The 23,061-nt window shown below is 43.3% G+C and overlaps 1 protein-coding gene across 4 annotated transcripts in view; it reads right to left on the minus strand.

Moving 5' to 3' along the window:
* foxp4 (forkhead box P4) overlaps nt 1-23,061 on the minus strand; it is a 90,291-nt gene that overhangs the window by 55,210 nt on the left and 12,020 nt on the right. For all 4 annotated transcript variants that reach the window (XM_085406239.1, XM_085406238.1, XM_085406241.1 and 1 more), the window contains exon 2: nt 1,314-1,493. In XM_085406239.1, the coding sequence (XP_085262365.1) occupies nt 1,314-1,484 (171 nt within the window). In that variant the 5' untranslated portion in view covers nt 1,485-1,493. The remainder of the gene's footprint in view (nt 1-1,313; nt 1,494-23,061) is intronic.

Here is a 23,061-nt window from a genome sequence, read left to right on the forward strand (position 1 = left end):
TGTCTCTGTGTGTGTGTGTGTCCTCGGCTGAAGGTTGCTGAGGAAGCAGGGTGAGGATGCAGTCATGGGAAGGAGGAGGGAGGGCAGGACAGGAGTGAAGGGCTTCGAGTGTTCTTCATTCACCTAAGGCTCCATCATTATAATTAGGGGGGAATCATTTTAGCAGCAGGGAGGAAACCCTGATTTTTTTGCCCCCCCTGGGTTTCCTCACTAGAAAGAACCCAGAAACCCACACTGACCCTCTGTGACGGGCAAACATACAAAGCATGCATAAAAAAAATAAACAGGAGGACAAAAATGTGTTCTATCTATTAATCTACTCAATAAAGAAAACGCCTCAACATTTACTGAAAAACGTGAATCACTAAGTTTCCACCATTAGATCATTAGACGACAGCATGGCGGACATTTTTGTGTATTTACGGACAAATGACTAGTGTAGAGACCTTTATATGAAAAAAAAGTTGTGAAATTCTGTGTGTGTGTGTGTGTGTGTGTGTGTGTGTGTGTGTGTGTGTGTGTGTGTGTGTGTGTGTGTGTGTTTGTAAGTTTGTAGTACGTGTAAAGGTCCAGGGTCCTTCAGACAGTAATCAGTAGAGAGTTATGTGGATTCTGAGGGGAATGAGAAATAAAATTTTCATCCAAGAAGTTCCAGGAAAAGTTTGGAAATTCCATTTGACGCAGTGGCCAGTGTGTGTGTGTGTGTGTGTGTGTGTGTGTGTCTGTGTGTGAGAGAGAGAGAGAGCGAGAAAGACAGAAGAAGAATAGCATAACTCCAGACGTTATGGACACACATCCGAGTGCTATATGGAGTGTGTCATAAAAATAAGAATCTGAAATGTACACACACACAGAGCTTACCTACAATAGCTCATTCTTCCCTGTTTTCTTCTTCAGAATTGTGAGGACTGTGTAAATATCCATCACTGGGAATCTCACGAGTAGGAATTAATGCGGGGAACTGTGTCCCAGTGGAATTATTTGGCACATTACGAAGAGTGGCTAATTAAAGCAACGACCAGCCAACCTGTCAGAGCTTTTCACTGTTCGCACACACAAAGCTAACTATTACTGTGTGGCCACTCGAGTGCTGTCACATCTGTACATTATGCAATGACCTCACGTGTACATGCTGCTCCATACGATGTGCCATATATACAATCACGAGTTGCACAAGGGTTGCAAAACAAGTCTCATGAGTACATATAGACAAATGGAAACAGTGCAAAAAGCATGCATTACACCCATAGGGAGACCCCACAAAGGCCTAAAAACAACATGCGCACACTTATATGCAACACTAAAGCACACACCTGTTGCTGTTGCAGGTGGAGTAAGTCAACTGGGCTGATCTCTCCATTGGTGTCTCCGTTGGACCCACCCTCTCTACCGCCCCCTCCATCCGACTGGCTACTGAGGCTGCTGACTCCGTTCTGGTTGGACGGCGTCGTACGAATGGTCTCAGAGGCTGATTCCACCATCATCACTGGCACCTGAGGACAGAAGGGCGTGTCACAGGTTGAACAAAACTGACCTGGGCAGTTTCAGCTCTTATCTGATAGAACGGATCAAGTTGGGAAACTAAAGTTATGCTGAAGGAGAGAGAGAGAGAACAGTGTGCGTATACGTGCATATACACTTTCCTTTCTAAAAAGGGCTCGCGGTCATGCACAAACCTGCCCAAGAGGCCACAAAGCAACACCTAAAGCAGACACTTTTTTTGTGTGCGTCTCCATGTAAATGTGTGTGTCTCTGAGCATACACAATGGATTAGGATCACATGTGCAGCAAATCTAAACTGACAAGTCTGTTAATACTCTGCTATATAGTTAAATAACACACACATTTCTCCAATAATCAGAGGTGGCATGTGTGCGCTGTGTGTGAGACATGAGCTGGTTGCTCTTTGAGAAAGATCTGTTTGATGCACCTTCAGAGGGCCTCTCTAATTAGAGCGTGTTCCTTCCACAAAACCCGACAAAACGAGCCGTTCCTGGATGTGTTGTTGTTTTTGAGAAACAACGCCTCGCAAACACACAGGCGCATTTGCCATCGTTAAGAGATCGAGCGTGGGAGAGAGGAGACACAGAGACACACACTCTGCGTGCGCCGACCACACACAAGCTCAGCTAATACAAAACAAAACAAACCTTCACACAAGCACGCAGGCTGTGAACTCCTAATGACAAGCTCAATCTCGTCTTTCTGCCTCATCCAGTTTTAGAAATTAACACACACAGACACACACAAACATGCAAGTGCACACTTTAAAAGGGGAAAGTTCTCTTTGCTTTTACTTCAGCATTCCGGAGTGGGTACACAAAACGCCATCGAGGCATTCTACCTGCCGTCTGCGTCTGTGTGCGCGCGTGTAACGCATGTGTGTGTTGTTTCAGAGGCGTACAACCCATGCCTTCTGGGGAAACAATAAAAGCTATTTCATGGGAGAATCTAACTTTTCTTTTCCTCTGAGGCAAGAGTAGGTGAACATGAGTGTGTGTGTGCATATTTTTTTTCTCTCTGACAGCAGGTGAGGGTGAGAAATCGCTGGTGGCTTTGTTAATGGAATGCTGCCAAATGTTTGCTGGGGGACAGGGACCTTAGCATGTTTGTGTGCATGTAGGGGGAGGTTACAAGTGTGTGCAGGTGGATGGGCTTGTTAAATGGTCAGTTCTCTCAAATCATACTCCCCCCCCAAAAAAACAAAACAAAACAGGTTTTCTCATTGATGAGGTCTCCAGCCCTGCTGATAGTCTGGTTCCACTTTTAAAGGTTTTGCAAAACCCGGATATAAATTTTCCGCTCTTTTGTGTCAGTTCCACTCTATATCACTTTTTTTTCTGGGGATAGAATCAAAAGTATTGGAGGCAAGCGTCTCAAGGCCTTAGAACGTGGAAATAAATCCATGCAAGCTATCAGTGCCACTTAAGCGCACCGGGCGAACGTGGATCATCGAGGAATTCTATGAGAAGGATTCAGAATGTCTTCGTTTATATGAAAACCTCTCTCCGGTTTCAGTCCCAGACGAGCTACTGTTTGGCCACTGTGGCGAGACCATTTTTTGCCATACATATTATTATTTTTTAAAATATTGCGAGCTAAACCTTTAAAAGTACAAGGTGCTTACTGACATATTTCACCAGTTCGAGACTCTTCCCTAACAAGCAGCGCCATTCGAGAGCCACAAATCACACTGCAGTATTTTTCCTCCCCATTAACTCTCCCCTGTCTCCCTCCTGGCACCCATCCGCCTGTGAAGTTAAGAGTGAGAAGTAGAGCGTTATTGTGACATTTAAAGCTAGTCACTTAATCTCCAACCTCACTCCTCTCCTCAGTGCGCTCTCTCGCTCTCTTTTTCATTGTCCCACCCCCACCCCAACCCTCATCTCCTCCCGCCTTCATCCAGACCCCTGCTAGGTCAAACTACTCCCTGAGGTAATATTATGAAGCAAGGCATAGTGCTGAGTGATCAACACATCTCGCCGCACAGTCCACTGACTTTGCACTGCGGTAGAAAACTCCTCACATCATCACACATTTCACTACGCATGAATCACCGGTCTGCTATCTATCCCACACTATATTGTGCCATGCCGTAATGTACTGTAGACCCATCTGCTTTTTACTCTTTCTCATTGACCTTATTAGCAATGAGGGGAAGAGAGATAAAGACAGACAGAGAGATGGAGCTTGCAGGTGGACAAGGACCTAATGGGAAAGTGGGAAGTGTTTAAAGCTGCAAGCACATGCCTTGTCTTTTATACACACACACACACACACACACACACACACACACACACACACACACACACACACACACACACACACACACACACACACAGGCCAGTGTGGTGGTATGCCCATCTAAAGGGTGTGTACTCTGTCATATCCTGTAATGGGTGTATATAAGTTGGTGTAATGGAGGTCGGGAAAAAGGCAGGGGCATAAATCTACCCTGAAGTCTTTGATTAGGGTTATGATACACACACACACAGACACACACGATTTTTACATTTAAGTGTTTCTGGCAGCGAAGAGGAGCTGCCCGTGCAAAGGCCTGCCTCAGCCCGCTACCCCGCTCTCAATCTGCGCCTCTTTCTTGCTCTCTCAATCTCGCTACATGCTCAGACCCTCTCTTGCTGAACCCCTGACCTGAGAGTGTGTGGGGAGAGACATTCCCACTACCCCGAGGGGACTGAGCAAGGGAGGGCGGAGTGCAGATCAGAGAGATAAAGAATGTGTTTGGAAGAGAGGGAAATAAAAGGCCTCTTTTGCCTTTTAATTGGGATGGAGAAGAGAAGGAGGGTAATGGGACTCAACATGTTTCTGATGACTCTGGCGTATACGTGAGTGTTTGTGTGTGTTTGTCTAAGAGGCTGACACCTACCTTTGTACTGTAATGGATTAGCTCACTGCGAACGCTTGGTGCATGTGTTTATGTGTGCGTCTGGTGAGATTGATGAGCCGAGAGGCGTTGGGACGAGTCTTGTTGCAACACGTACTGTAGCTTGTTCAGATGTTCCCAAAAACACAGCATTAATAATAATGATCAGAACAAAAAACTCTCACTCTGTTTCCTCCCATTGCTCTGGGTGTGTGAAGTTCAAACAAGCCAAGCCAAATGCCCAGTAAGCTGGCTCACCGCGGCTGACTCCCAGGCTTTGTCTGTGGTATTTGCACTGTCAGATTCCTCCTGGTCACTGCTCATCAGGAACTTTGTAAAACCGGACCGGTTTCACTTTCTGCGAATGCATGTGTGTTTGTGCGAGAGGGGGGAGAGATTTGTGTACGGCGTGTATTTATGTGTGGATCTGTGTTTACAGCAGCTTAGTGAGATAATAAGTCTTTATCATGTTATGCCTCATGTGGGAATATTTCCTGCACTCCCAGAACGCCTGTTCTGTTTCCTCCGCCTTGCATCAGCTCACAGGAACGCTGCTTATTAGGCAAAGAACTGAGGGAATAAGAGTGGGAGGGAGAGTGAGTGGAGGAGGGAGGGGGTAAGGGGGAAAAAATGTCTGTACCAGTATCTACACTCCATCATCTATCTACTTTCATCTGACTCTTGAATTATCTCTCCTGCTCTCTTCATGCCGTCTTTCTCCCTCTGGTTATGCCTGGCAACTAGTGGCAGGTTCAACCCTGGAAAACATTAAAGTTTTCACCCTGAAATAGAACCCACATAGGTTATGTCTATGATCTCTGATAGTTCAATCAATATTTGTGAGCAAGTGAGACTGTCTTCTGAAGACAGTATCTGAGGAGCCACAGCTCTAACCCGTTTTGTAATCAGGAATCTCAATTCAGAGTTGACAAAGAGTGGCTCTGTGGATGCACAAAATATCTGGTTAACTGTTACAACTGCGAGGACTTTACTTCATTACAAATGACAGTCTCGGAGGAAGGAATGGGAATCGCAGTCGTTATTGTCACTCTGTCCAGAGAACGTCCTATTTACTGTCACTGGGGAAAGCTAAAGGATTTGTCTCCTGAAAACATTACAAAGAGCCTAAGCTGCTCTACATTTGCGCTTTGACAAGGACAGGAACACTGTCATGCAAAGACAGATCATGATTTAGTAAACACTTACACGCCCATATTCTCACACTCTCACCCAACAAGCTGTCAGACTCCGGTGCTAAATAAACTGTGACACTATCCCCGAGGGAATCTGATTTAACCCCAAACGCCAGAACAAATCCAACTATCAGATCTGGCCACTTATGTCTTCATAAATCCATTTGTTGGTTAATGAGTGAGAAACACAACCCGAAACACTGAGTAAATTGTACTTATCTGCCACAATGACATACTCTGCTGTTGGGTGTAAAACAATAGAAAGAAATGAAAAGCAATAAGTAGATATATTTGCTTTAATAAATAAAGCAGTGACTATTGGAGGAGTTCTACAACATCTTGCTATCAAAGCACCTAACGCTTTACCTTTTTACACAAGCAAATGACTATTTAACCAATGAGGCTACCGTGTGCGTGTCAGCACATGCTTAGCAGACTTGTTAAGAACAGTCACTCTAAAGTCAGTTAAACTAATTACTGTCAACAGAGCATGCATTGTTGTGAAGCATATTCATAGTGCTAACTATATTTGCCTTATTTCACTGCTTATTAACAAAATGTTACCAGTTCTCTGTCAAGACACCGAATTGCTTTGTTGCATTCAGTTTAATCCAAAAATATTCACCTAGCCTCTGTGGATGTTTCAGAGATCTTAAGCTGTCTTCTCCTTCTATCCTTGAGAAGAAAGCGAAAGAAGAGAATGAGAGGAAGAGGAATAGGAGGGATATCTGTGTGGCATTTCTGAGCTGACGTGTATTAGTTTCAATAAAAAAAAAAAGAATGAGGTCAAAGGTGAAGTGAGGAAATAACACACTACATTCACACACAGGCACAAAAGAAAAACAAAAAAACGTGTGTGCATAAACCAGACATATACCAGCCAGGTAGACTTCAGCAGAGAGCTAAAGCTAGCAGCTGCTAGCAGCACTGCTCCGGGCTACTTTGGCTGTCAGCCAGCGCTAACAGGTTGGCTAACAGCAAAAGGGCTAATGCTAGATGTCTGCGGCTGCCCTGGCCCTGCTCCAGTGCTAACAGGTGAACTCCATTATCCCAGACAGATAGTCAGTCAGATGTGGGCCAATATCTACTACCGGCTGGCTGGCTGACTGACTGGCTTCAAAGAGCATCATCAACCCAGAAAGAGGAGCTAGCAGCACTGGCCTGTACTCTGACCTCCACTGTGCTGTGCAGCTGGCTAATGAAGAAGCCGGTGCTTTTGTTAGGGAGTGGAGAGAAGAAGAGAGGGGGCTCAGAGTGCAAATGATAAGAAAATCCCTCACTATGAAAACACGAGGAGTTTTTCTATACTTCTGCAGGACTGTCTGCCATATGGTGTTTAGTTTGGGTAAGCATTTAATAGCACTTTTGCGTGTGCATGTGTCTCTGCACATGCATGTGCGCCTTTCTGTGTACTGTTGTAGAGTATGTATGCTAACTTGCAGTATGCTTTTTGCCTCTTCTATCTATTGTGCACGTCTATGTTTGCATGCTGTGTGAATTGTGTGTCTTCTTGCCCTCCTGCAGTTCTCAGAAGACAAAGTCCCTGTTTACAGAGCCCATAAAGATTAGCCTCCCTCGGTCAGGTGGGTTCTGGAGCCATAGGTAAACACACAGCACATTCCGCACCGATGAGATCGCTCCGTATGTGTGTATGACCGGGGCAAACATACACTCCTGCCTTCACCTCGACCCTTCTTTTAGAGTGCAGTAAGTGATTTACCAGCTTGGAGACTGCTGTCTGTTCACAATACTGGAAACAAAGATACACACATACATAAACGCACCACACACACAAATATTTGTAGAAAGCATGGGCTTCATGCACACCTCATTTATCTCAGCCTAAGATCACGGGTTGTACGGTACATTCCTAAAGAGGTAAAACTTGTGCACGTGCATGTTCATGTGCCCATTTGCCAGTTGAAAATCACCCCGTGATCATGAAGGTACAAAATCCCAGATTTTACCTTCATCTCTTCCCTCTGTCTTGAGAGGTAATGGAGGCTGAGGGTCAGGCTAATACGGTTCACACAAATATTACTCAGATTGTACTTAACATGGTGGAACAGAGGTGAAGAGGGCGGTGGAGGAATGCAGGGCAAGGAAAGGAGCTTTTTTGAAAAAGGCGATGTGCCTTTATTTGGATCTGAAACCAGCTAGAGCGCCGCGGAGCAATTAGCAGCTCTGTCCTACGAGAGCTCTTTATTAGAATGACCTTCACTGTGAAGGGGGAGGGAGGGGTGAGGGGTGCAGAGAGGGACAAAGAAAGAGAGAGGCAGAGAAATTTTTTTGAGGAATACGGATGAAGGGTGTCAGCTGGGACACAGTCACATGACATGAAGGTGAAACAGATGAGTAAACTGAGACGTAAGTACCCATATGGAAAAGATATATATAAATCTTATAAAGTTTGTATCTGTCTTGTGTGAAACTTGTATGAAAAGCATATAAGAGTGAAAACAGATATAAGATCCCTTGAAAAATTATATAATGAAACTTGTATGTTTTGGATACTTCCTAAAACAATATATGAAAGTAATGAGAAAGTGGCCACTTTCATGAGTAAATCACATATAAGTTTTTACTATTTCTTTTCCATATGGGTATGTTGAAATTTACATATTTGGGCCACAGAAGTGACACACAAACAATATGCGATGTGGTCAGTGTGACCTAATATGCAACCCTTAATGTTAGAATTCAAATGCACACATTCTAACACAATTTCAGTCTTCAGTCGTTTCAAATTTGATAAGACAAATATGCCCGTACATTCGTGTGCGTGTGTGTGTGTAAAAAGTGGAATTTCATTTGCTTACTATATAGAAAAACCTGACACCGATATCCTCCACTTTCACTGAATAAATTACCAAGTACCTAATTTCAATCAAATGGGACGTTTTATTTTTTATGGCGTGAAAAGGCAAAATTGTGGAGGAAACAGAAAGAGGAAGCGTGACGCGTACGTGTGTCGTAGTAGCCTTTAGGTGAGGCGAAATTTCATTTACAATCAAAAATTTGCATTGAAAGGAAGATAAAGTGAAAAGATTTAATATTAGCGTAAAATGGGGGAAGAGCAACCTACAATAATAAAGGGTTATGATGGATTATTCGAAGAAAAAAAATAGTGGTGTATAAAATATAAATAAATAAATATCAAAGTGGACATGATATAATTTTGTACATCGGCTTTCAAGTCGGGCACTTTGCATTTCCTAGTTAATTAATAGATTGGATCGGAACGAGTTTAATCAAATATAATTGAATAAGTCCACAGTAAAAACAGGCCAGACTTTAAAGGAGACATGCAGAGAAAATGATAGCATGTCCAGTTTTCAAATTAATTGGATTTTAGTACTTTTGAACTTGGTCCAAGCTGCTACAGACTAAATTAACTCACATTCTATCCAAAAGTGCTAAAACAAGATGATATCCCTGAGCATTCAGAGCACTCACACAACTTCTTGTGCCCCCCCTTTTTAGAAAATAAAAATAAAAACCAACAGTGCTGCAAACCAATGAAAGTCTGTAATGTATTGCATGTTATTGTTAGTTTTTCTGTTCTTCTCGCTCTTTTCTCCTCACTTTTGTCTTACAGGCCACAACTAAAATATTAATCATTTCTCAGGCAGTTCTCATTGTATTAAAAAATGTCTCCTTTATAATTTATCAGAGAAAGAAAAATCTTTGTTATAGTGACAAGCATGCTAATTAATAGAAGTAGAAGGAACACTGAGAGAAGTAATACTAATTTGGTACATGCTAATATTAATAGAATAATTTATGGCACAGTATAAATAAATTAATAGAGTAATTCGTTTGAAAAGGGGATGCCTTCAATTCAATTTAGGAGAAAAGAGTAAAAAAAAAGAAGTCTGCCTCTTGGACAAGGACATTAATAGCTGTGCTCTATCACCAGAACAGAAAAGGAAGAGACAAAACTAAACACGCACAGTTCACTTTTAAAACGCATCAATATTTCAGTCAGCTGATGAAAATTGGATGAGCAACACTTGTATTTGCTGCCTTGTTATTTTCATTTGCTGTTTAAGGACTTTTGGAGTTGTGCAGAATCTGCAAAAGGCATCTACATGCATTTAATTGCACCCCCCCCCCAATTTTTTTTCTTTAAATGAACTCTTCTCATTGGCTTTATGTAAACTAACAGCTGTGTGCCAGGCAGTGGGCAAGAGACGCAGGGAAATAGAGGGAGTAACAAAGACTGAGAGTGAGTGAAGTGGACTGGGTCATTACCATCCTTATTACTCCTCATTAAAATACACCCATCACAAAGACATTCTTCTGAGTGTGTGTGTGTGTTGCGCGTGCGGGCCTACGTGTGCGCCCGCACGCCGCCGTGACCGAGCATACACGCGTGCACGCTCGTTTCTGGCGCTCCTGATGTGCACGTGTGCGTTCGTATGCAAAAGTGACAAAAAAAGAACAATATAATTGGAGAAATGTACGCAGTAATAATAGGTATTCACAAAATGATAATTCATATTAAACAGGGTGCACAAAGTCAGCCTCATTTGCATGTTTTAGATTATATGCATTTCAAAAGTAATTTCCGCAGGGCATATGAATGACATTAATTCCCGGGCGGGTTCTGCTATAGACCTCAAACTATCAAACACTCAAACATTTAACAGATGAAAAAAAAGAGGGAGCTAGTGCCTTGGCAGGGGAGATTTCAAGGTTAAAGTGTTTGAATGTGAATTTTTAAACTTCTGTCTTGGTTTGTTTAAAGTTGCTCTAAAGCTAGACTAAGAATTCCATTAATTCGGAGACTTTGGGGGTTTTTTTTGCTACTCAGCTGTATGCGCGCATAAGTGTGTGTTGGGTGCGTGGGTATGTGTGTGTTTTCAGTAACAACCCGAGAAAGACACCTTCCCTCCTAATCCACCACCATTTCCTCAGCAATAAGCCAGAATTGGTCTGACTCACTTTGTGAGTCATGTGCTTTTTTTCACTCCAGAGGCAGAGTAGCACGATCCAACAGAGAGAAAGAAAGTCAGAGCTGCGATAGCCCACATCAACTGACCCCGACCGATTGGGGGGGGGGGGGGGGGGGGGGTGATGAAATGGATGAGAAGAAGGATGTGGCGAGGGAGGGGATAGGGACAATGGGAAGAGCAGGGAGCAGGACAGGGAGACAGAGGGTTCCCTCTCCTCATCTGCTCATGCCGAGAGGAAGACCCCGGGGCAGGAAACAGGCTGGATGAATGTGTGATTCCAGTGGAAAACTCTGGATGCCACGGACAGCATTCTTCTCTTATTAGGGAATCTGGTCTGCAGCCACATTATAGCGCTTGTCTCATTACTGCCTATGAGCATTTCTATCAGACACACTCACTGGGCGCGCACACACAGAAACACACACCATCAAGATGTTCCCCACCTGTTATTCTCACAATGTCTTGGCGAACACACAAAGTCATAACTCGGGAAGAGGGGAAAAGAGTAAAAGGAAGAAAAAAAATGAAAGCGTGTAGGAAAAAAAAAGAAAGCTAAAGGGCTCAGCATGTCTGTGTCTTGTTTGTGGTTTGTCTTCATCTGTAAACAGAGCTGCTGCTGTGAGTATGTTAGCATGTCATTATCTCATTAAGAATTGAGGGCTTCTGTGCGAAGGATTCTACTGTTTTGTTTGTGAGCGTTCAGCGACTGATGTTGTACAAACACAACAACCGCAAAACACACATATCCTACAGTGCAGACACACGGGGACGCGAGGAGACGGTGGCAAAGACTCGCATATAAAAACACACGTAAACACGGCTCCCGTCAATGTGTCTCAATCTGGAAATGTGCAGATTTTAAAGAAATAAAAAAGAGGGGCCAATTTGCGGTGCACTATGACTAGAAAGACTTCATAGAGTAAAGAGGAGGGGGTACATCTAGGGTCAATAAAAGTGGGCTAATTGGGGCCTGGGAAACATGTTTGTTTTTTTCACTTGTTCTCCCCCCTTCTTCTTTCTTTCTTTTCCCTCCAGCCAGTCACGGCAGATCTGTTAATCTGAGAAGGACGAGTGGAGAAAGCAAAGAGGATTACATTCAATAAGACATTAAATGTTGCTCACACATGCACGTATGCGGACCGATTTAACATGCCATAAGGCAGCCGTAGGGTGTATGTATTGACCAAGATCTGTCTGTCTTAACCGATGACCAACGGGATGCAGGGCTCTCCGCTGGTCCACTCTGCTTCATCAATACTCCGCTGCTCAGTCTATTCAGCAGCAAAGAGCTTTCCTACGGCTGCAGTTCAACACAGGATCGATGTTATGAGCAATGCAGACAAACTGCTGCTAAACAGATCGGCCCCTGCCTCGAAAGGCCCGCCACAGGACCAGCTCCCCCTATGCTTAGATCGTTCCACTAATGGAGCTCTCCGCCGGGGCCCCCAAGGGCCCCTAACCACTAAACAGGCCCCCAGGGAATCATCCCCCCCTTCTCTCCCTCCTGTCATCTCCAAATCCCTCAATCATTTCTCCATCCGCATGGTTGTATTGACCTACACCTCTTTAATCAGGACCGCTTACTTGTCCTTCTGCAAAACTGTGTGTTCGCACTCAAATGTGGAGTCTATGTATTTCAACTGCTGAGAGGAAAAGTCAAGCATGACTGTTTCAGGAAGTGAAAAAGAAGGGGGAGGGAAAAATCCCTCTCTCTCTCACTCACTCTCCCCCTTGAATGTTTCTGGGATCCCTCGCTACATGACTCCCGACTAGTCATTCTCCTGCATTTGTCTTCTGTAATAACACTGAAAATAGCAAGAGATGAAAAAAAGAGCAATGGAAAGAACCTGCATATTTGTCATTTCCGATTGTTTACCTTTTTCACGGCAAATTGACTTTTACATCTCCTGTTACTGGAAGCTCTCTGGGCTCGACTGCCAGGGCTGTCTGGCTCTGGCCTCGGCTGCCAAGCCCGTCTCTGGGCTTTATGACCTGGCTCTAGGGAGGACTTTTAAGGCTTTCAACTCAAAAGTCATTCCAGTGATACAATACTGCTTTTGTCCTGACCACCTTTGTTGTTTTCTTTCTGTCTCTGCTGCCTCTCACTCTCTCTTTGGCTCCTTCACTTTTCATCTCTCATTCCCAAATCCTTTTTGTTTTTTCACCCGAGTGTTAGTCACAAAGGCTGGGGCCTGTATCTTGCCCGTTCCTGTTTGTTTGCAGAAAAAAGTGGACTTGTTGCATCATGACTGGTTGACTATCAAACAGAAAGGATGTGCTTTAGAAAACACACATTAAAGCCCTCCAGCTGACTTTTAAGGCTTGCTGTGGGGTGAGCCTGGTCGAAGCAGCTAGAGTTTCCCTGTGGTGGCTAGGCGGTGCGCTGTGGTTCGGATCTTCCTGGATTCTGGTAGGACTGAGGTTTGCCTGCAGGGACCTCCAAGTGAGCCAGGCAGCAGGCCTGAGCTAAACTGAGGCCAGAGCCAGGAATAGTCCTGAGAGCAGAGGACATGGCTAATGGTGTGTTTGTAAGGGCAAACCCAAACAAACAACCTGCAGTTTGAATTGAAGGACCGAGCAGGGCTCAGGCCAGATGCTGCGGAATAGGAGAAACACACACAAACAGATGCAAACGCACACAGAGGCGATGGCTGAAATAGACATGCGGCAAAAGAAGTGCACCATGTGCTTCCAGGCTGAAGTCATGGCATTAGCCTCGGCACTGCGCGCACGCACACACACACAGACCTCTGTGTGTGTTTTGTGTGTTACTCATGCAAACTGAGGTCCTACAATTTCTTTCCATATTCACACTAATGAGAGAAAGCGGCCAGAAGATCTCCTCTGTAATTACTCCCCAAGGAGCAAGGATTCAGCAATGACCATAGCGCATCAACAAATGCACACTCATACACTCACACACACACATCATCCAAATATACAGCATGCTGAAACATCTGAAACAGCATGTGGCTGGCATTTAAATATGTTCACCTGTTGGGTACAGGAGCATTTGTGAGACTGAGCGAGACAGAAACACCAGTAATACCATCGTATCATTAACGAAGGACATCTGCTAATTAGAACGCCGCCAAACAGGTAATTGTGTGTGAGGCTGCGTATGTGCATGTGTGCACGCCGTAAAGGGCATTTTGTAAACAAACGTTAACACCATTCACCTCGCAATTAGACCCTTATCACCGTCGCCTACGCAGAGTAGTTGAACTCGGTCCAATCTGTCGTGATGGCAAATCTGCATGGAGCCATAAAAAGGGTAGTCCTGCAGGAGATGAGGCTGCGTGCTGGAGCACGTGCTTATGCCAGGGAGAGAGAGGAGCAGAAGATGGGCTCTACATGAGGTCGGTTTTTTGATGAAATCATTCTTTTTCCTACTTTTTTGAGCCTTTAATTCAGCAGCTTTGAACAACTTTGATAGTTCAATAGTCAAAACACACTGTTTTACACCATAGTTAAAAACCTGCTCGCGCTCAGACAAAGAAGCAGAGGTATACAACAGAATCATTTTGTCTGTCTGAGAGTGAAGAGTTGAGAAAGGAGCCTTTGAGGCGCACACGCACACACGCTGCCTGCCCAGTGTTTGCGGTGGCGGAGCACAGCTGGTAACATCTGGATGTATTTTGTAAGTGTTTACATTTCCAAAATGCAGAAAAACTACACAGAAAGAGAGAAAGAAGAGAGATGGAATTCTGAAAAACACTACAGGTGCCAGAAGAGTAATAAAATAGGAGAGCAAGTCCCAAACGAAGATTGTTTAAAATCTATCACGCTGGAGTTAGCTCACTTACACACACACACACACACACACACACACACACACACACACACACACACACACACAACCATTGGCCTGTTGTAGTTATTGCCATAATCTTAGTCCAACAATAACTGACATCTGGTGCACTAATTGGCAGACTGCAGCTTCTCCATCTGGGTTTTAACCCATCAGACTTCCCGTACTGCAGCAGCTCAAATGAAAACTGAGACTTGCACACCAGTTTCTCTATATGCACCGCGTCTCTGCTGCTCACCAGCTGACAACCAGTCTTACACACTCGCCGGCGCACACCACAAACCAGTTTTCTCCAACACACACACACGCGCGCACAACACAACAGCTGCATTTCCATTTTACTTCCCCTAAATGACGAAAACACAAAAACAGTTGGACTTCATTCAGTTTAATCAAACCTGACATCGAGAACAGCTCTGCGAGATGACGTCAACAATCAAGACAAACGCACACACACGCACAGAGAGAGAGAGAGAGAGAGAGAGCAAATAGGATGTAATTTCAGTGATTGGGTGTAATTTACCAGTGTAAGTTGAAACCAGAGAGGGCAACTAGAGTGATCCTTGGAGGATCAAAAACAAACCATACATACCGGGGTGGGGCGCAATGCACACACACACACACACCCACACAAGCATACCCTCTAGGTATGCTCGTCTCGCAGTGACTCATGTTCTTTTGGATAGAAAAGGGCCCGGGGTGTGTGAGATGTTACAAAATGGCACTGTGCTCGGATTTGCAAGAAATTAGTATTTCAATCTGTCCCACGGAAAGCTGTCCTTGGGATCGTTGTAATCCGCTCAGGTATGCCACTTTCCCATGGCCCACCCTAACCTCCCCACACACACACACACACACACACACACACACACACACACACACACACACACACACACACACACACACACACACAGGGGAGATTATTAAAGCGACCTCGTGGCACATGGAGGTTTCTGATGGATTTAACATCAAGAATGATTGTTAACTTTTAGGACTAAAAAGACTTGGAGTGACTCCTGAGAAAAACTGAGCTCTTAGCCAGACACATGGATCACATGACAACTGGGCCGCAATAGCAGCGGCAGCAGGGACCCCTGGGAAAACGGCGCAGTGCCATCTCTCAGATCGCACAGACTCAGCAGCCAGGCAGTAATGACGCTGTGCAGATATATCATATTTAGGTATGAATATACCATTCATGTGCAAAAGGCTGAAGCGGATTTTGCTGTGAATATGAACATCACAGTCAAGTGGTTTTAAAAAAAAAAAAAAGAAGAAGAAGATAATCACCGTGAAATAAATTAAACCTATTAAGAGGAACGTATGCTCAAGGTGACAGAAGAAATTAATTTGGCTCAACTATTGAGACCCATACCTCCACCCCACTATAGGATTTCAACCAAACTAATTATCACGCTCCACTTTCAGAAATAATAAGGAAAGTACTTAATAGGTTAGGATTCACCCCTGCATTCATATGTCCATTTAACATCCCTGCTTTCATGCCCACACACTCTTGCCTTAATGCAATTTCACATCCATGATTTAAAATAGGGGAAAGAATTATATTTCAAGTGGTGTCAGGATTATTAGAATATACAAGCAGTGATATTAAAATACTGTACAGCCTTCTGTGTGTGTGTGTGTGTGTGCTGAGCCTTTCTGAGTGGCTGAAGTGGAGGTAAAGATGTTAAATAATGTTTTTGTCACAGTTTAACACGACGGAGGAATTCTAATAAAACCACAGATCTCTGATTAGTCTTCTTTCGCTGTATATTAATTTTTACCCTCTCTGCTTAATGCTGGCTAGGAGTTAAATTTTTAAACAGAGCACAGATATGAAAAAGACCCCCAAGTGGGTGCTCCTGCGCCAGCAATAGAAGTCTGTTTATCTAGTCAGCCATTCGCTCCATTTATAACAACATCCAAATGCAACTATTGTTTCATTCCAGTCGTTAAAATTGAAATCTTTTTTTGTTGTTTTTTTGTTTTATCCTCCTACGTACACACCACAGAATTAGCATTTTAACACCCCCCCATGAAATAACTCAAAATGCACATTAAACCACTTTTGCTAATTAAGTTCAGCAAAAACTAACTAAATAAAACGATCAAGTCCTCATAGAAGGTTTTTATCAAAATTACACTTTTTTACATAACTTTAAATGAAATTAAACTTTAAATGAGGGTTTTAATCGAGCCCTCTTTTACCAAACCACTTCTGTTCTTTGCCGGCGTGATATGCCTCTGTGCCACTGCGTCTCTGTACCTTTTGTGCCACGTTAAAGCTAACAGGCTGCTAGTCAGTGAGGGCAAAGAAGTCTATATCCCGTTGAAGTCTGAGTGGATTACTGATCTATATGTCAGTTCAGTACAACACGAATCCACAGGCTACGCTACACGTGTACACAGAACCAGCATGACCTGTCCAAGTGGATCAGCTGAGCTTCTGTCAGAAACATCAAGGAAATAAACAAATAATTAAAGAATAAAAAGAGACAGAGAGAGAGAGTCTGTTATTTCTGCAGTTTTGTATTAAACTCTAATGGAGGTGGTGGAGAAAAGGGAAAGAGGAGTTCACATTATCTAAGAGAATTCCAATTAACACTCTCCCCCTCAGTAATTAGCTACTAAAATAGCGAGCGAACAAGCCCAACATCTCAACCCTGACGCCACCGCACTGCCTAATTAATTCCCAAATCAGGAGCATCTGATTCAGAAAATAATCTGATAGGGTAGATGACAGACAGGCCAGTCAGAATAAAACATGAGTAATAGTGTTCAAGAGTAAATTAAAAAAAAAAAAAAAAAAAAAAAAAAAAAAAAAAATATATATATATATATATATATATATATATATATATATATATATATATATATATATATATATATATATGTATATATATATATATATATAGTTTTAAAAAGCTGCCAGCTCTCAGGCTTAACCGTTTTATTCCTTGTCATTTGAACTGCATTCACGTGCTACTTTTCTTTTAGGCCCGTTAAAGTGTCTTTATTTTAGAATAGAAAAAATGCAGTCAGACAAAAGCAAATACCATTACCTCAATGAGGGAAAAAAGTGTTAAATTAGTGAGATAAAAGAAGAGCTGTAGGATAAAAGAAGCTGCTTACTGAGCAATCAAGGTTGAGCAGAACGAGTGAAGAAAAGCTGCGGCAGATATCTTTTAGCAGTCTGCCGCTCATTTGCTCCCTCACTGGTCAGTTCTTCCACTGTTTAACGCAAACAGATGGGGCCTTTTCTCACTCTTTTTCCAGAGCCCTGTCTTTTTAACGGTGGCTTCTTGGCCTTGGCAGTAACGTCAGCGCAGCGACTATTAAAACAGCATGTGGCCCAGACTGCTATACATGCACGGGCGCGAGGCCTCTGCACTTTTTTGGGGTGAACTTTTAACCTTTTTCAATTAGGTGAAATCTGGAGCATGGAGGTTAGGGTATGCCTAAAGGCTTATTACACACATAGTGCAGTGTCCACACATGCAACAGCTATGAGATAAAGCTTATCAGAGGTGGGTATCAGCGTGAGCGATATTAAGATATCATCTATCTGCAGCTGCTATCAGTTTAGTGCTGATGGATAACAAAGCAGCAATAAACGCAATCAGACAACAACTTATGTGGCCATAATGTGGGCTGCAAACCCGTCTCTAAAAGCACCAACCCTAATTCTTCTGTGTTTCAATATGCATAGCATATGGAGGCCTGTTTCAGTTAGACACACATGCTCTCTCTCTCTCACACACACACACACGGCTTGTGGAAAATGCTGCACCACTAAGAGTAACTTTTAATATGCCGAGATACCCATCAATTAGTGATTTCTGCAGCCGACAAATACCCTCACTCACGCACACACAAACTAAATCGCACACACGTAGACGTAGTGGCACATTATAAAAACATGCTGTCACATGCTGATCTGTATCTGGACAAGTCAAACTGCGATAAAGTCACTCCACAACTACAGCAATCGATGGAAGTAATTTATTTACCTCACTAGGCAATTTCTGCTCTGTCTTTGGATGGAGGGAGGAAGCGAGAGAGAGAGAGAGACAGAGGGAGATTTGGCAAGCCTATGTGAGTGGTGTGTAAATTAATCTAGCGGCAGTGAGATCCAGAGCCATGTATAAGTCCATAAAACAAGAGGAGGTTAAAGCAGCTCACATCACACACACACACACACACATATACATCAGGCAAAGGTCCAACCCCAAAAACCACTTCTTCCAGAGAGAGACGAGATGTGAAACGTCATCTCTGTTCCATTAATGTGATGTGCTATCCCTAGATGTCACTAAAAAAAAGAGAAAGAAAGAAAGAAAAAGAGGGAAAAAGAACAGTTAAGAGTTTCTCTTCCTTTTTCTTTCTTTCTTGCTTTCTCTCCATTCAAAACCAACGCGCTCTGGAGAGAGGCCTGTCCATGGTCCTTGACTTTAACTCAGTGAAATAAAAGGCACTTAACTAAGCCTCAATGATCGATACAAACACTGCTGCTGCCTGGTTTTTCCACACACACACGTACACACGCATGCGGACACACACTTATCCCACCTCCTCAGATGCTCATGCATATGCATGTCCATAGTGATTTATGCATCCTGGCGGGGATGCGAGCCTATCTGAGAGCAAGGCCAACACACAGGTCAGCTCATTTGTAAATCAGTTGCCTATTTATGGGTGTGTATGTGTTAGTGTTTCCGTGTATATCTGTGGATGTTTGTGCCTATAAATCTGCGAGTGTGTGTGTTATGGTAGAGGTCAGCTTTGGAAACAGGCTCATAATCACTGCAGCGCCTTCATTCATTATATTTATTGAATTCTTTCCAGCTTCTGCTCTTGGCGCGTGTAAATCATACAAGTTCAACACTACGGGTTGCCGTGCATTCACAGTGTGTGTGTGTGTGTGTGTGTGTGTGTGCACGCGCGTGTTTATATGGCTTCCAAGTCCTGTCCACTGAGTGCTGACTACTTCTACCAACCAGCGCTCTGACCCTGCACTTTTCAGAAGAAAGTCACCCAACTTTGTGACCCTGTGTGTATTGTTCCCAGGGAAGGTTGGAGAAAAGCCTTCAGGAGAAACACCTTCCATCAGAGTGGCTACCAGTTACTGGCATTGTCTCTAATGTCCTGGATGAGCTCTAGTTGTTCACCAATTTACATAATTTCCTTAGGGATTAAAGTATTCTGATGTCCTATGCACTGGATTATGGGTAAAAATTAAGATTATGAGACAATAATATCTAGGGATAAACATATGTAGCATAATCTGAGACTATAGCCCTGTCTGCACACAAAGTGAACAAAGTGTGCGTTTTTCTTTGTGGGACTCTTGTGGTGTTTCTCCACCCTCCTCCACCTCCTCTGAACAACAGATTTGGGCTTAGAGGGCAGCTGCTTGTCCCCCCTTCCCTAAAACCCCACTATGTTACTCCCCTTGAAACCCTTCCACACCGTCTCGATTCCCAACAAAAGCCCAGGAGGAAGCCTGTTGTTTTCAACTTGTTTTTGACACAACTATGAATGGAAAAGTTCAAACTGTTCACACACACACACATACACACACACACACACAAAAAAAAAATCTGCATTGTATTTTGTCCAATATTTTCCTGTATCGTTACTCAGCACAAGTTTCCAGAGCCTTTAAAACACAACAATGCAAAGAATAAAAACAGCCACGTGGCCTGTTTGTTTATCCATCTGCGGAGCCGCTCCTTGCCCTTTCCTTTCTGCTTTTTGTACGTTGTCAACAACAGGCAACCATGTACCAGAAATAAACCCTGCATTAGACAAACTGGCAACAAGGGTTTGTAACAACACACACCGCAATATAAAAAGAGCCATTAGAAAATACATGACTATATATATTTAAAAGAGGTAAACATTGCAAGCTATTGCAACACAAACACAAAAAAATGACACCAGGGGAAATACTATCGAGACAAATCCACTCAAACACACTCAACCAGTGTCTTGTGGCACGTGTAAATGAGCTCACAGAGATGTTTCAGTGGAGCGAACGCTACTGTACGTGCGTGTCCAGTTACGTAAGACGGCGAGGCCTAACCTCTATGTTCGAGTGTGTCTGAGTGTTTGTTTGTGTGCGAGTAAGTATTTTTGTGTGTGGAGGGTGGTGGGGGGCTGTGTGTAACTGGAGCCAAACTGTAAGCCATATGCCGCTCTGCCTTTGGTCCCACCCCCTTACCAGTCATGCACAACAACACACAGACAAGCACGCACACACACACACACGCTTGCCCCCTCATAAACACACTTGCATGTACACACGTGGGCTTCTCTGCATGAAAAAAGAAAGGCCCTCCACTTCATTAGGAAAGTAAACACAAGTGCTGTCTGAAGTGGCTAATTAGAGACTAATTACTCCCTGCTCGTTACTAATGCAAATTAGATTATGCTGCTTAACTTCGTCGTGTCCACAACGCTGCTGTTAATTGAGGCCTTTTGAAATTAAATTACCCGCTAATTAGCATATCAAAACCATTAATTCTCAGCAAGGCGGGGGGAAAAAAACAACAACAAATGCCAAGTTTTGCTAATGAGTTTTGCTAATTGAATATGTACGCTCAATACAGGGGCTTGTGCCAGGAATACCTATTCAGCTGATCAGCACGCTCGTGCCTCTGTGTGTGTGTCTGGATGTGTGGGTGCGTAAGCAGCCAGACAGAAACACCATGTATCATAAGAGCAGCATATAATTAAAGGAACCATTCCATCTCTCCAAACGCTTTGTCAATATTTCCCTCTGAACGCATGACTCCACTGATGTTCAGCATGCAGGGAGCGAGGGATATAGCAGAGACGCAGAGAGAGGAGTACGAGAGGGGATGGATATTCATCTCATGAGAGGCAAAAGAGCCACTGAATGTGGAGTGTGTGTGTGTGCTGCAGTGGCATGTGAGCACGGTTTGCGTTTGTCCAAGCTGTAAGCCGTCTTTGAAGTAAAGAACTCTGTCTCTCTGATGCTCTCCCAAAGCCCCAGACCCCCTGCCAGCTCTATCTCTGTGCTTCCCCCCGGCCACCTCCCTTTCTTTAACTGGCCCCTCTTCACCTCTGCTACAGTACCTGTCCAATTAGGGAAACACACACACACATACATGTGCACACAAATGGATACACGCAAACACTTTATGGCCACTAGCAGGTGAACAGCGTAACCTTTCCTTCACTTGAAAAAGCTGCATCTGTTTTTTTCCCCTCTCTCTCCAAATTAAATAGATGATTTCAAACTTTGCGGATTAGGCATGGTGTGCATATTCATGGGCGCGCCTACCTGCCTGCCTATGAATAAGAGAGGCTACACACGGAGAAGCCAGGAGCTATTAGCTACTTTAATCTGCTGACGAAATAAAAGAATCCCACATCTAAAGATCCATCTCAGCTTTACATGTAAAACGAGCTGAAATAATGTCATTCTGAGCAACTCGCCTCTCCTTTTCCTAAATATCTATCCAATCAGGGCGCGTGAAAAGCCCCATTCAGGTTGGCCCTTATAAAAGTTTCATCTTATTACACTTTCCAACTCTCTTTTCATTATCCCTATAATGGCAGATGAAAAAAAATTGAATGGTAAAATTGAGAGGTAGCCATACAAAAAAATTAAATAACCATGATAATTAGATGTAAAGATATTATAATTCCTTTAACAGGATGCATAGAAACTGCTGCTCGACAATATTTGCCCTAATTGCTAGAATTATCATATTAACCAGTTACCATTTGGGTAAGTTGATTAAAAAATTGATTATTCGTCTATTTCTTTTAGGAGTTTCTTAATCAAAATCTAACATCCTTGAAAAATTAATTTGAAGCCGTTTCTTATCAGTTAATTAAATCGGGTTGGAAGTCATTTTTTCTGTGCGGCATGATTAGAACGGTTCTGTTCTCTTCTGTTCAGACACCATGACGTTAGAGGGGGAACTTTTCACTGTCTCATCAAACATTCACAACCACAAGAATAGGACTTCTTTGAAGGGCCCGTCGCCTTTTTTTCCCCCTACCAAACCTCTGCCTTTCTGATAAATTGTGCTATACCCAATAGATCTTTCTTTCTCGTTAACACATTCTCATTAACGGACAGAGAAAGCGAAAGGAAAAGGGGAGGGGAAGAGAAAAGGAGAGTGCCGGGGAGAGACAGAGGGGAGCGGGCGGGTGGGTGTGGATGCTGAAGGCGGGTGAGGGGGGGGGGATAGAGAAAAAAAAAGAGGTGAAAAAAACAGGGCAGAAAAATCTAAATCAATAGCAGAGATAAAGTCAAAGAGAGAAATGAATACACTGACAGATTTTTAGTGCACACTGATGAAAATTAAATAGTGTAAAGACAACAATGAAATGTTGCCTGGGTGACAGCCTTGAGGTGGCCTGAGCTGAGACTAAACAACTAAAGCAGGAGCTAAAACAACACCTGCTTTTCCTAAAGGAAAAAAAAAAAGAAAACCTCTATCCAACCATGCTCGCTTTAAGTCAATAAATTTGAGAAATCCAAGTGTCAGTTTTGACATTTTTGTAAGACAGATAAAAAAAAAAGGAGAAAATGCTACAAAGTGAATGGTAGTAAAAAAAAATGATTTAGTGATACCTAGAACAGATTTCACTTCAGTTTTTTTTTTTTTAATTCAGATGTGCAGCTTAAAAAATACACATCGGAGGTTGACGTCACTTCAGAAAACTAGTTTT

Source organism: Rhamphochromis longiceps, linkage group LG5, assembly GCF_057381845.1.
Source record: "Rhamphochromis longiceps isolate RC_006_pf linkage group LG5, R_longiceps_female_GT1.1, whole genome shotgun sequence".
NCBI classification, from domain to species: Eukaryota; Metazoa; Chordata; class Actinopteri; order Cichliformes; family Cichlidae; genus Rhamphochromis; species Rhamphochromis longiceps.